Below are 13158 nucleotides of genomic sequence, written 5' to 3'. Positions count from 1 at the left end.
TTTTACGTGCAACAAGCAAAGTTACCATGCTGCCATGTGTTGCACTGAATAGAAGTCACTTCTTCTGTATGGAAGTGAGGGTGATCAGAGGTCAGTTCCCATTCCCTCCCCCAGGACCTTATAGGCTCCTGCACAAGAAATCGTTACTTCAGGTTTCGATACAAAAACTAGGTACTGTAATATGATAAAAACATATTAGAAAGATTTAAACCAGTTCTCATTGAATTCTCAATCTCAGCCGTGCCATTGTATTAAGGCCAAATACTGGGAGGCAAGGAAAGTTCCCCCAATTCCTTCTCGCGCTGCTCCAAGGTTTCATTCAGAGAAACTCTGAGCAGCTTGTTTTGGGGCAGTGGGGAGGAGCTATGGGGAAATACCTTAAAAAAGAGGGGCTGTCGTGTCACTCTCCATGCAAGGGGAGAGAGAGAGGCTTTAGCATTTTTATGTGCAGCTTTATCTCTACAGTCCTCCTGATGTGACAGCTCCCTTGCCATAGGCAGGGTAGGAAATCGTAAGAATGAGTCCATCCTGGTCCACACACGTTTCTCATCTCAGGATAAACACTGCGGCGCTGGCAAAGACCAGTGAGAAAGTTGCCCATTCCTTCTTATGACTGGTGCATGTGGCAGAGACCTAAAGAGAGGAAGGATATTTAAAAAAAAAAAAAAAATGATTCCAAAGTTAACTTTTTCCAGTGGAATTGTCGAATGAATATTTGAAGTGGCACTGTACAGTTTGCAAATGGCTTATATTTAAATCTAGAGTCAATGAAATCCTGCTCAAAGCAGAGCTACACTTGGCAAACTAGTTACATGTTTATCAGGATTTAACTCTTAACTATTGATTTCAACAAAGATAATTGACATAACTTTTCTCTTTCTGGAACATTTGGATTAAAGGGTGTACTGCGCATGGGAACACAGCAATTCAGTAGCATCCAAAAAGTATTGTCTTTCCAATGAAATGGAATCCTTTAGTGTATCAGATTACTGGGTTTTATATGAAAAAGTGTTAACATGGTTTTCTCAACCTTTGGCAGAGAGCTGGAGGGGAAGACCTTGAGACAAGTGTCAACAGAGAGAAGAGCTGACTCCTCTGTCAACACCGGAGAATCGAGTAGTAGCAGCAGCAACAGCCAGCATTGGCTGCCAGCCTTCATCGCTCTTCACTCATCTGCATCCTCTGAAGAGAAAGCTGATTCTGAAGGAGAAGAGGAAAGGGCAGGCGAAGTACTGGGTATGTATTTGAAAGACACTCACAAAGGAGCCAACATCTTGTCTATTTTTTTTAATGTTTGGCCCAATTTCAGATGGATTTATAGTAAGGTTGTCTTGGCTCTGACGGCCACATACCCATACTTCCAGCAGAGAATGCTGTATAACAATGATTAGATAGCCTGACAAGTTTTAGCTCCTTAACCCAGGGATGCTGCGGCCAATTGTAACATCTCTACTGCCTAACTGGTTTAGATTAATTAACTCAGCACACATCGCAGATCAAACCTGGAACGCCTGGCTCTTTTTGGTCACCTGCTCATAACATCATCATCAGCTTTAACGTAGTAAACATCCTGATGTGATTTCATAGAGAAAAAATGGATGCCCAACAGTAGTAGGAGTGTTAAGGGAGGTGAAGCATGGTCAAATACCAAGACTGTGAATAGGGTTTTGAAGGTGGGGAGAAGAGAATTAGAATCATGGAAATTACATAAAGGAAGCCATTTGACCCATCATACCTTTGTTGGTGTTTGTTCTTCAGCTGGAGCTACTTTAATCCCTTGCCTTGCAAGTAACATTGTATAGGGAGTCTCTGACATGGACCTTCCAGATTTGACATGTTTGTACAAGTCACATACTGATCTGGTCACCTCCAAGGCGCAAGCATGTCAGTCTTTCGAATCAATTTTCAGCCAATCAAAGGGCATTTTGTTGGAAGATGGTCCCTCCTCCAAATGGTGAGACCACAAAGAGGAAGAAAACTTTTTAAAAGAGGGAAAAAAATCAATTAAAATGGATAGATTTGGTTAAAGTACCCAGAAAAAGCAATCTCCATGGGAAGAATGCATGCATGAATTAAGGGCAAGATCTGCCTTGGCTATGATGCCCTCCATAGTTTGGCAACACTCAATGGCAGACCTGAAAGGTGGACACTTGAGAAAGGCACCGGACATGACCCGTCCCAGTGGGGCCACACCCCAACAAGGAGTCATTGTCCTCGGGAGAGGAGAAAGAAATTGTAGAAAAATAAAATTGAAGTCAATAGGAGAGAGTATATGGGGGAAGGGAAGCAAAAGTGAAGTGTTGCAAATAATTTTTAGTTACAATTCTGTTTTAAGCATTCTATAGGGTTAATATTACAGCAATAAAGCTATTCTTAACATCTGAATAGCTCTATTGTAATTTTAACTTACTTCCTGGCATGTGAACTGAGAACTGACTGACCCAGGGAGCCCAGTGTTTCCCCAGACCAGCTGGCAATCTAAGCATTAAAAAAGAAAGTTCTTAAAACACACAATATAGATATAATTTACAGAAAATGGAATGGAATGCAGTTAAAATAGAATTCACAATTTTACAAAGCATTTGGAGCAGCGCAAGAGTCGGTGGAGATTTTCATGACAATCTACCAGCTGGTCCTTCAGGTTGAGCGAAAAACCAGCAGGAAATGACTGGCATTTTAAATACTCAATATCCACCCCTTCCAACACTGGAGCTGCACTGTGTACGATTTACCAGATATACTGCAGCAACTCACCAAGGTTACTTTGTCAGCATGTGGCTCTTCTATGACCTCCATCAGTTAGAAGGACAAAAGCAGTAATGTCATGAACACCAAGTTCCCCTCCAATTCACGCACCATCCTGACTTGGACATATACCACCATTCCTTCATCATCACTGGGTAAATATCCTGGAATTTCCTACTTAACACCATTGTGGGATCACCATCATCACAAGGAGAAGGCCCACCATCACTTTCTCAGGCCGATCATGGATGAACAATGAATACAGACTTGCCAATGTCGCCCAAATTGCAAGAACAATTTTTTTTTTAAATGTTCATAACATTTTTACTGCAATACAGGAAACTTTGTTATATCTGGCACCGACGGGACCGAGCTGTTGCCGATCTATCAAAACTGCCGGACATACAAAGTTAATGTTGAAGCATACGGAGGTTTTCATCTCCGTATCTGACAACAAACACTGTTGCTTAGCAACAGCTTGTAAACAGTCGGCCCATACCTTGGAAGCATCTCTGTAGCTTAGCAACAGCTTCAGAGAGACTTTCCAGAGCCCGACTGTTGAAAACAAAGCCAGTAGAAGAAAAAAAACCTAACAAAACTGCTCCTGATTTCTGCCGGTAGATCGAGGTTTCCGGACATACAACCTCCGGATAAACCAAAGTTTCCTGTATTAAGCAATTCAATGTTTGAGATTGGTTTTTAAAGAGAGAGAGGGGAGTACAGAATTTCTTGGAGATGAAAACACTAAGGGTTAAAAGTGATGTCCTTAATGCACTGTGTCTGTACTGTCCGTAGCAGAAAGCTCACAGGTTACAAAGTCATCTCTGAAATAACATGCAGAGTCATAGAATATTTAATTGCTGTAGTCTCCGGAATCAGCTGTGAAAGGGTTAAGGCCACCACAAAGAGAACTGGAGGTATCAAAGACTAGAGGGGCAGACAAACGATCCTGATCGTTTCGGGTCGTCTACTGGAGTTTAGGTCACTACCCAAGCATTGAACAAAAACAGCTTGCCACTTCAGAGACGATTCTAATTTTCCATTTTTCATCCACTATTTAAATAGTTTAAAGCCAGCTTAAAAATGTGCTGGGACTGATAATTTCAAGATGACTGCACAACTCGCAGATCACCTCATGCATGCGGTAATTTAATTACTGATCGTTTGTTGTACTTTAATTTGTTCGAGAAAGAGCACAAAAGTCTCAAGGAAACGAGCAGATGTTTCTGTTTCCCATTTGCCCGTTTAGCGAGGGGTAAATGGCAGCATTCACCCTGGCTACAGCCAGAGAGGGGAGAGAGAGATGGGTCTTTACAGCTCTGATTGATTCCTTTTGTAAACATTTTCCGGAGATATGCCTCTTTGAACTGTTATAAACAAGAGTTCAGCTTGGCAGGCAGCAGGCTTTTGAGATCCCAGCACATGTCATTTTATTGTCATATTTCATGGTCATAATCATAATGGAAGGAGTTCACTACCACCTTTTAACAGCACCACTGCGCGCACTTAACAGCTGAACAGGTTTGTTTGACATATCACTGGAGCATAGGTAATAAGGTGGTGCAGGGGATAAAATAGACTTTCTTCAGAGTAATTGATAGCTTTTGGATGTTACCATGTCGTGTCTGTGTCAGATAATAGCTCAGATAAGGGAGCATTTAGCTGTTAGGTTTATGATCGGTGAATTGTAATATATCCCAAAAAAATTGCTTTTGTTAACCCCTTTCACTCCTCTCTGCACACGATACATTTCTGAACATTTTGCTCACCAGCTTTCTCTCTTCATCTTCTGAAGGAACTGACTCCTTGCCGGGGTGTACAGTTCCACGACCACCTTGTCGTTCCTTGTGAAAACAACTATTATTCACATGTGAGCCATATATGCTGAGTGCCAACAGGCTGTCTGACCACAGAACAGATCACAGCCAAGCTGCATCCTGTCCTCACTGGAAGTCCACACATCACACTTTGTCATGGGGTCGCTGGATAGCGATCAGCAGTAGGAACCTTGGTTAATTGTCCCCTCCGTAGCATGGGCGCAAAGGCTGCTACTGCTAGTGAGATCATTTAACGCAACACAGACTGGGAGCCTTCCTTGTCTGTATGCCTCAGCTGCTCACTAGGGATACTGGTTGACCGATCAGGGCAGCTGGGTTAGCCATTTTTTTATTTTATTTTTGTGCACTGTTTAAGGAAAAAAAGAAAGACTTGCATTTATATAGTGCCTTTCACAACCTCAGGCCATGACAGCCAATTTGTGCACAGCAAGATCCCACAAACAGTAATAAGATAATGACCAGATAATTTTTTTTGGTGATGTTGATTGCAGGACAAATATTGGCCAGGGCACAGGGGAACACATCCCTGCCCTTCTTAAAATAGTGCAATGGGATCTTTTAAGTGCACCTAAGAGGGCAGACAGAGCTTCAGTTTAACTTCTCATCCGACAGATGGCACCTCTAACAGTGCAGCACTCCCTCAGTACTGCATTGGAGTGTCGGCCTAGATTATGTGCTCAAGTTTCTGGAGTGGGACTTGAACCCATGACCTTCTGACTCAGTGCTGAGTGTGTTACCACTGAGCCAAGGCACTGAGGTGATCCCAAATCTATACAAAACATTTTTGAGCACCTTACTTTAGGAAGGATGTCAAGACTGTGGAGAGGTTGTCAAAGAATGTCACTAAGAAGATGCTAGAGAGGCTGGAGAAACTGGGATATTTTCATTAGAACGAAGGTTAAGAGGAGATCTGATAGAGGTGTTCAAAGTTATGAGAGATTTGCATGAAGAAATTCAGGTACTAGAGGGCATAAATTTACAAAAGAACAAAACGAGTGGTTAGGAGAATTTTTTATGCAGAGGAATGCCCTAACAGAATCAGTTTTTAAAAAAATGGAAGTGTGTAGATGGTATTTAATTTTTTAAACAGTATGAGGAAAGGACAGGCGAATGGGACTAAGTGAATAGCTCTTTCAAAGAGCTGTCACAGGCACAGTGGCATCCTCCTGTGTCATATAGTTCTATAATTCTAGGAATGCTGAATCCATTTATAGATGAGAAGAAAAATTGCAAATGATTTGAAAACAACAAAAATCTTGGAAATACACAGCAGGTCAGTCAGTGCAGTGGAAAAAAAAGGCAGGTTAGCATTTCAGGTGAGACCTGTTCATCAGAACCAAATGTTCACCTGTCTCTACTTCAGAGACAAAAAGTAAATAAAAACAGAAAATACAACTTGCATTTATATAGCACCTTTAACATTGTAAAACATCCCTAGATGCTTCACAGGAGCGTTATACAAACAAAATACTAGCAATAATAAGCAGGACAGTCAGAATCTAAAGCCTCTTTCATACTGCCGCTCTTGTACTTTGGATTCCACAAGGCCGTTGCCCTTGAGCTGGCTCCTGCTGTCTACACTGTTAATTCTAGGTCTGCCGTAGGGATAAGGGAACTAGATTTAGTAGCACCAAGTAGTAAAGTCAAGGGCAACTAGGGATGGGCAATAAATGCTGGCCTTGCCAGCGACGCCCACATCCCATGAACAAATGAAGTCAAGAGTCGGATATGCTGACCTCGATCACCAAAGAAACAGTTAATGGTCGAATTGCCCGCAAACGTGTTTTTTTTAAACAATCAGGCATTGGAAAGTCCCACGAAGCTAACCAACCTTCCGAGTATTCACAGCATTTACAGTTTTTGGTTGGAATCTTTTTTGAAGACTTGGTGTCCCTATATTGTGAATTTTTTCTGGCAAAGCAAATCCCTTGCCCAGCAAGAAATGGACTGGTCTGCAGAATCTATCATGATACAGGGAAAATTGGCCATTGTTTGTAAACTTAGACTGTAGTGAACCTGGGCAACGGTTTCCACTTTTGCCTTGATGCAGATTACATATTTCTCCCTTGAAGGTAGTGATTCGTACAGGGGTACCAGCCTCTGCAGCACTCCAGTAGCTCACCAAAGATTTAGCCCAGATGGGCTATTCCACCTTGGGAAAAGCAGTATTGGAGTTCTCAAATCCTATTTTTGCACAGCATTTACACATACACACTTTTCCAGAAGAGCGTCACAGGAAAGCAATCAGCACCAGGAATCCTAGTTAATTTTTTTCTCCTTTTCCCCAGCTGAGAGGTAGTGAGGTTAACAGGTGCCAGCCTTGGCTCACTGGTAGCACTCTTGCCTCTGAGTCAGAAGGTTGTGGGCTCAAGTCCTACTCCAGAGACTTGAGCACAAAATTTAGGCTGACACATCAGTGCAGTACTGAGGGAATGCTGAAGTGCCGTCTTTTGGATGAGACATTAAACCGAAGCCCCATCTGCCCTCTCAAATGGACATAAAAGCTCCCACTTCTATTCGAAGAGCAGCAGGGGAGTCTGCAGGTATTGTGGCCAATATTTATCCCTCAACCAACACCTAAAACAGGTGATCTGATCATTTATGTCATTGCTGTTTGTGGGACGTTGCTGTGTACAAATTGTCTGCCACGTTTCATGCATTTGAACAAAAGTATGTCATTGCCTGTAAAGCGCTTTGGGATGTCCTGAGGTTGTGAAAGACGCTATGTAAATGCACATTTTTTCTTTATAGTTGTAGCACCCAACTGCTGCCCTGGTTATCAGCACAGATCAGGGATTAAACCCAGCACCTTATTAATATAGCTTAACGCTATGCCATTTATATGCTTAGCCAAAGGATTCCATCCTACAGTCCAAGGCCATCATGCTGACGATCTGGTCCTTGAAGCCTAGGCAACTCGATACTATTTGTGTTTATTTGCCTTGTTTGAATTTTGTGGAGCTGGAGGTTTTGAAATGGCTGTGTTTAGCACTGCTGCCTCTTTGGTGGATAAATCTTAACTCAAAGAGCAATATCTTTTAGTAGCAGCCACTTAAAATATATGCAAATTACTGGGATATGGATTTAAACTTAACGTGGTACCCCAGACCTACATGGACATCCCTGCACTAAGCCATTGGCATGCCCTAAATTATTATTTTTTTAATTTACAGTAGAGAATGCAGTCATTGAGACATCATTCTTGCCTTGCCTATTGTATCATTTCGCCGCCTTGTAGACAGACATTTTAGCATTTTGCAAGATATTGAGCACAGCAGCCCAAGAGAGTTGAATTAACATCATCACAGACCTAGTCATTAACCTAGTGTGCTTCAGCAAATATGTCATTTAAACTAATCTGTCCCCTCACTCGTTCAGACTCAATAACAACTCCTTCCAGTGGGTTACTCAGACAATGTCACCAACACTCAAATACTTAAACTATTTTAAATAAAACAAAAATAAGAAAACCATTTTGGTCATTTTGACACTTTGTTAAAAGGTATCTGATTATTTTAGGGGGGAAAAGGAGGAAAAACTGCCTCTTTGAAAGGAGATCCTGATGGAAGGGGGAAAATAACTGCTTCATAAAAATCCTGACCCAGGGTGGGAAAACATCACTATGAATGCTTCCATTCTTTCCAAAGTCAGCTTGTTCTTTCTCACTCTATCTCTCTCACTCACCCTACCTGTCTCTGACAGTTGGTGGCACTCTTGCATCCATGTCAGAAGGTCGTAGGATCAAATCCCTAGAACTTGGGCGTACAATCCAGTTAAGTACTGAGGGAGGTTCCGTGTTTCAAATTAAATGATACGTCACGACCCTGCCTGTCTGTTTTGGTGGTTCCCTTGACATTAAAGATCCTATGCCACTATTTGAAGAAGAGTAGGGAGTTCTTTTGATGTCCTGGCCAACATTTCTACCACGGCCAAACTCAAATAAGCTGCTCATTCATCTTATTGATGTGCACAAAAAAATGGCTGTCATGTTTGTCCAAATAACTGGTACTAAACTTCAAAGTAATTCACTATGTGAAGCACTGAGATGCTTCTGAGAAACATGATAAGATGCTACATAAGTGCAAGTCTCCCTCTGTCTCTGCTTTCTATGTCTGCCTGTGTTTATGCTATTCCCCTTTTCCTCTTCTCTCTCTCACCTCTCCTCTTACTGTGTGCATATCTCTTCCTCCCGTGGGTCTCTCCGTGCACCGCTCCTATTCAACCCCTCATCTACCATATCTGTCTCTTTGTATCTGCCATGCCATAAGAGAGATCAAACCTTGATCTTATGTTGCCAAAAGCTGATCTGTTCATGCACTTAATCTTAAAACCTAGCTGAACTCGTGTTACATTTTTTGCTGGTCCCACATTTTCAGACATTCCCACTTTAGATGATTATCAATGCATCAGCATCAACATTTTTCTTGTTTGAGGATTTTTGGTGAGAATTGCTCTTCTTCTCTAGATATTGGTTTTGTTCCCTTCCTGTCTCTGTATCATTGCCAAAGGAGACTTGCAGTTATGCAGCATTTTATCTTGCCTGCAGCCTGTGAGGCAGCATGCTCCGGTTCCTGAGTATTTCCACTAACTTGTGTGTTATCAGAGGTTACAAAAGAACTTGTCAGCCAACTGGATTTTTCACCATGCAAACCATTGGCCCAGAAATTAGGTTCAGGGGCTTGCCGCGCGTGCAAACCCCCGATGTGCACTCACCCGGCGCGCCAACATCTGAAGCCTGGGCCTGCTTGGAATTCCTGTCACTGGCCCGGTTCAGATGTCGGCGCGCTGTGCTTACCTGATCCAGTGGCGTAGTTGGTTCGATGTGCCGGCTGGGATCAGGTGAGCACTGTGCAGCCAATCAGGGGAGGGGAAACTTCATTCATGAGTTTGATCGTAAGAACTGTCAAACTCATGAAAAGTACGGGCGCCCAAAAGACTAGTTTAACTTTAAATAAAAAATTTTAAAAATCCCAATAATTAAATAAACTATAAATAACTTTAAAAAACTATTTTAAACAATTAATCAAATTTTTGAAAAAAATAATTTTTTTAAAAATCGGGTCTAAAACTACACTTACCTTACTGTAAAGTCCTTAAAAATAATAAAGCTGTGGAAAAAATGTTATAATTTTAAGTAATAGACCACTTACCTTAAAGACTGAAGTCCTTACGTCTCCTTTTTACATTCGTAAAAAGGAGAGGCCCTTACACACGCGCAAACCTGTCAAAAAGAAGGAAGTTCAACGTGTGCGCGCAGAGTCCTGCGCGCACGTGTTGGACCTCTGAACCCCTTGCAGGAAATGCCGGTTTCCCACGCATGCACTGTGCATGCTGAAATCCGGCACTTCCAACGGGCCCACGCGTGAGTACCCCATCCATACTCACTCGTTGGGACCGGAATTACTGGCCCATTGTTTAACAGTGAACCTGGTGCCCAGTGTAGTTACCTTTTTAATCAGGTTATCAGGAAGAGGAGCTGATGCTGCATTGATTTAACTCCTTGGGGAAAAAGAAGTGCTGAATAAATATCTGGGAATGGAACAGTAGGCACTAGGAATAAGTAATGGCTGAGATTCTCCAATGGACATTCTGTGCTGATGGGTTAGGGATTGGTAGGCTGTGGAAGGCAACTGGGCAGAGTTGAAAAGTGGCGATTTGGGAAGGGTTGAAGATTTGTTCTTTGGAAACCAGGGCAATATTTGTACTAAAATTGCCTCTGGAGGTTAGATGTGTGTCACAGTCAGTGAAGGTTTGGAAGAGCATTTTGTTATTCCATGGTTTCTTAGACTAATCGAATTGAATTTTTTGATGAAGTAACAGAGAGGATTGATGAAGGGAATGCAATGGATGTTATCTACATGGATTTTAGGAAGGCATTTGACAAAGTACCACATAGAAGGCTGGTTAACAAAATTGAGGCTTATGGAATAGGTGGGTCAGCAGCAGCTTGGATAAGGAATTGGCTTAAGGACAGAAAACAGCAAGTTGTGGTAAATGGCTGTTTTTCAGATTGAAGGATGGTAGACAGTGGTGTTCCCCAAGGGTCAGTGCTGGGGCCACTGCTTTTTTTGATGCATATAAATGACCTGGAAATTGGAATACAGAGTAGAATTTCTAAATTTGCTGATGACCCCAAACTTGGCGGTGTGGCAAACAGTGAGGATGATACCAATCGACTGCAACAGGACATAGAAAGGCTAGCAGAATGGGCAGACAAGTGGCAGATGGAATTTAATACGGCGAAGTGTGAGGTGATGCATTTTGGCAGAAGGAACAGGGAGAGGCAATTTACACTTAATGGCACAGTTTTAAAGAGTGTGCAGGGACAGAGGGACCTGGGACTTAATGTGCATAGGTCCCTGAAGGTGACAGGACATATTGAGAGAGTGGTTAACAAAGCATATGGGATCTTGGGCTTCATAAATAGAGGTATATTGAGTACAAAAGTAGAGAAGTTATGCTGAACCTTTATAAAGCTCTGGTTAGGCCACAACTGGAGTATTGCATCCAGTTCTGGTCACCACACTTTAGGAAGGATTTGAAGGCCCTTGAGAGGCTGCAGAAGAGATTTACCAGAATGGTTCCGGGGATGGGGAATCTTAGCTACAAGGATAGGTTGGAGAAGCTGGATTTGTTTTCATTAAAGGAGGTTGAGGGGTGATTTGATAGAGGTGTACAAGATTATGACGGGTTTGGATAGGCTAGATGGGGAAAGGCTGTTCCCACTAGTTGATGGTACAAGGACTAGGCGACACAGATTTAATGTTTTGGGCATGAGATACAGCGGGGACATGAGGAAAACTGACCTGGAGTTCACTGCCGACAGAAGTGGTGGAAGCGGAGACACTCAATGTTTTCAAGGGGAGACTGGATAGGCACTTCAGAGAAATAAACTTGCAGGGTTACAGGGATAGAGCGGGGGAATGGGACTGACTGGATTGCTCTACAGAGAGCCGGCATGGACTCGATGGGCCGAATGGCCTCCTCCTGTGCCGTTATGACTCTGGCCACGATTTTGCCGGCGCTCAGAGAGGCGGGCCAGAGGTTTAATACCATATAAATAGATTAATTTGTTGTTTGTAGGATCTTGCTGTGTGAAAATTGACATGCTGTATTTGCCTACATAGCAACAACTTGAATTTATATAACGCTTTTAACATAGTAAAACGTCCACGTCCCATGGTGCTTGGAGTGTTATGAAGCAAAATTTGACACCGAGCTACATGAGATATTAGGGTAGGTGACCAAAAGCTTGGTCAAAGTGGTAGGTTTTAAGGAGCATCTTAAAGGAGGAAAGAGAGGTAGCGAGGCGAAGCAGTTTAGGAAGGGAATTCCAGAGCTTAGGGCCTTGGCAGCTGAAGGCGCAGCCACCAATGGTTGAGCAATTAAAATTGGAGATGCTCAAAAGGCCAGAATTGGAGGAGAGCAGCTGTCTCAGTTGTAGGGCTGGATGATATTACAGAGATAGGGAGGCACAAGGCCATGGAGGGATTTAAAAACAAGGATGAGAATTTTTAAATCTGGGCATTGCTTATCCAGGAGCCTATGTAGGTCAGCAAGCACAGGGGTGATAGGTGAATGGGACTTGGTGCGAGTTAGGACACAGCAGCAGAGTTTAGGATCACCTCAAGTTTCCGGAGGGTAGAAAGTGGGAGCCCGGCCAGGAGTGCGTTGGAATACTCAAGTCTGGAAGTAACAAAGGCATGGATGAGTTGAGGCATGGGCGGAGTCGAGCGATGTTGCTGAGGTGGAAATACAGGTAGGTGGTCTTAGTGATGGCGTGGATATGTGGTCGGAAGTTCATCTTGGGGTCAAATATGACACCAAGGTTGCAAACAGTCTGGTTCAGCCTCAGACAGATGCCAGGGAGAGGGATGGAGTTGGTGAATAACAATAGTGAATGCTATTCAACAGCAATCCATTGGCTGTAAATCTTTTGGGTAAATCTCAAGTTTGTTCTTTAATTTTCTACAAGTTTTAGAAGAACAGACCAGAGTATTTAATGAGAAGTTGCAGAGTGATACTCATCGTAATGCCATATGAAGCAACCCAAAAATCACCCAGCAGAAACTTAATTTTATCTTAAAGTATCTATTATTTTAAACAGTTTTTAATGACACTTTTTGTAGTTGAGGGCATTATTGCAAGGGAATGGATTACTATCCATACAGATTACCCAATTATCTCCACGTAACAGTGCTGCACATGAACTGGTAGCACTTGACTCTGAAGTATTGAGTTGAGACTGCCCAAACGCAGTAGTACCCTACGTAAACTTGAGGTCATCCAAAACTCGGCTGCCTGTGTCCTAACTCGCACCAAGTCCCGTTCACCCATCACCCTTGTGATCACTGACCGACATTGGCTCCCGGTTAAGCAACGCCTCGATTTCAAAATTCTCGTCCTTGTTTTCAAATCTCTCCATGGCCTCGCCCCTCCCTATCTCTGTAATCTTCTTCAGCCCCACAACCCCCTGAGATATCTGCGCTCCTCTAATTCTGCTCTCTTGAGCATCCCTGATTATAATTGCTCAACCATTGGTGGCCGTGCCTTCTGTAGCCTAGGCCCTAAGCTC

At 42.8% G+C, this 13158-nt stretch overlaps 1 protein-coding gene across 2 annotated transcripts in view; it reads left to right on the top strand.

Annotated features, from left to right (window-relative positions):
• zc3h3 (zinc finger CCCH-type containing 3) overlaps positions 1 to 13158 on the top strand; it is a 311770-nt gene that overhangs the window by 267393 nt on the left and 31219 nt on the right. The window contains exon 11 of one of the 2 annotated variants that reach the window (XM_085992499.1): positions 1040 to 1236. In XM_085992499.1, the coding sequence (XP_085848625.1) occupies positions 1040 to 1236 (197 nt within the window). Of the gene's footprint in view, positions 1 to 1039; positions 1237 to 13158 lie in introns of those variants that run through there. The other variant, XM_085992500.1, reaches the window with a different exon arrangement.

The sequence above is a fragment of the Somniosus microcephalus genome, chromosome 7 (assembly GCF_052327205.1).
Source record: "Somniosus microcephalus isolate GS21.2 chromosome 7, FLI_Smic_1.0, whole genome shotgun sequence".
Taxonomy (NCBI): Eukaryota; Metazoa; Chordata; class Chondrichthyes; order Squaliformes; family Somniosidae; genus Somniosus; species Somniosus microcephalus.
The sequence above is the reverse complement of the archived record's forward strand: the minus strand, read 5'-3'. Positions and strand labels throughout refer to the sequence as shown.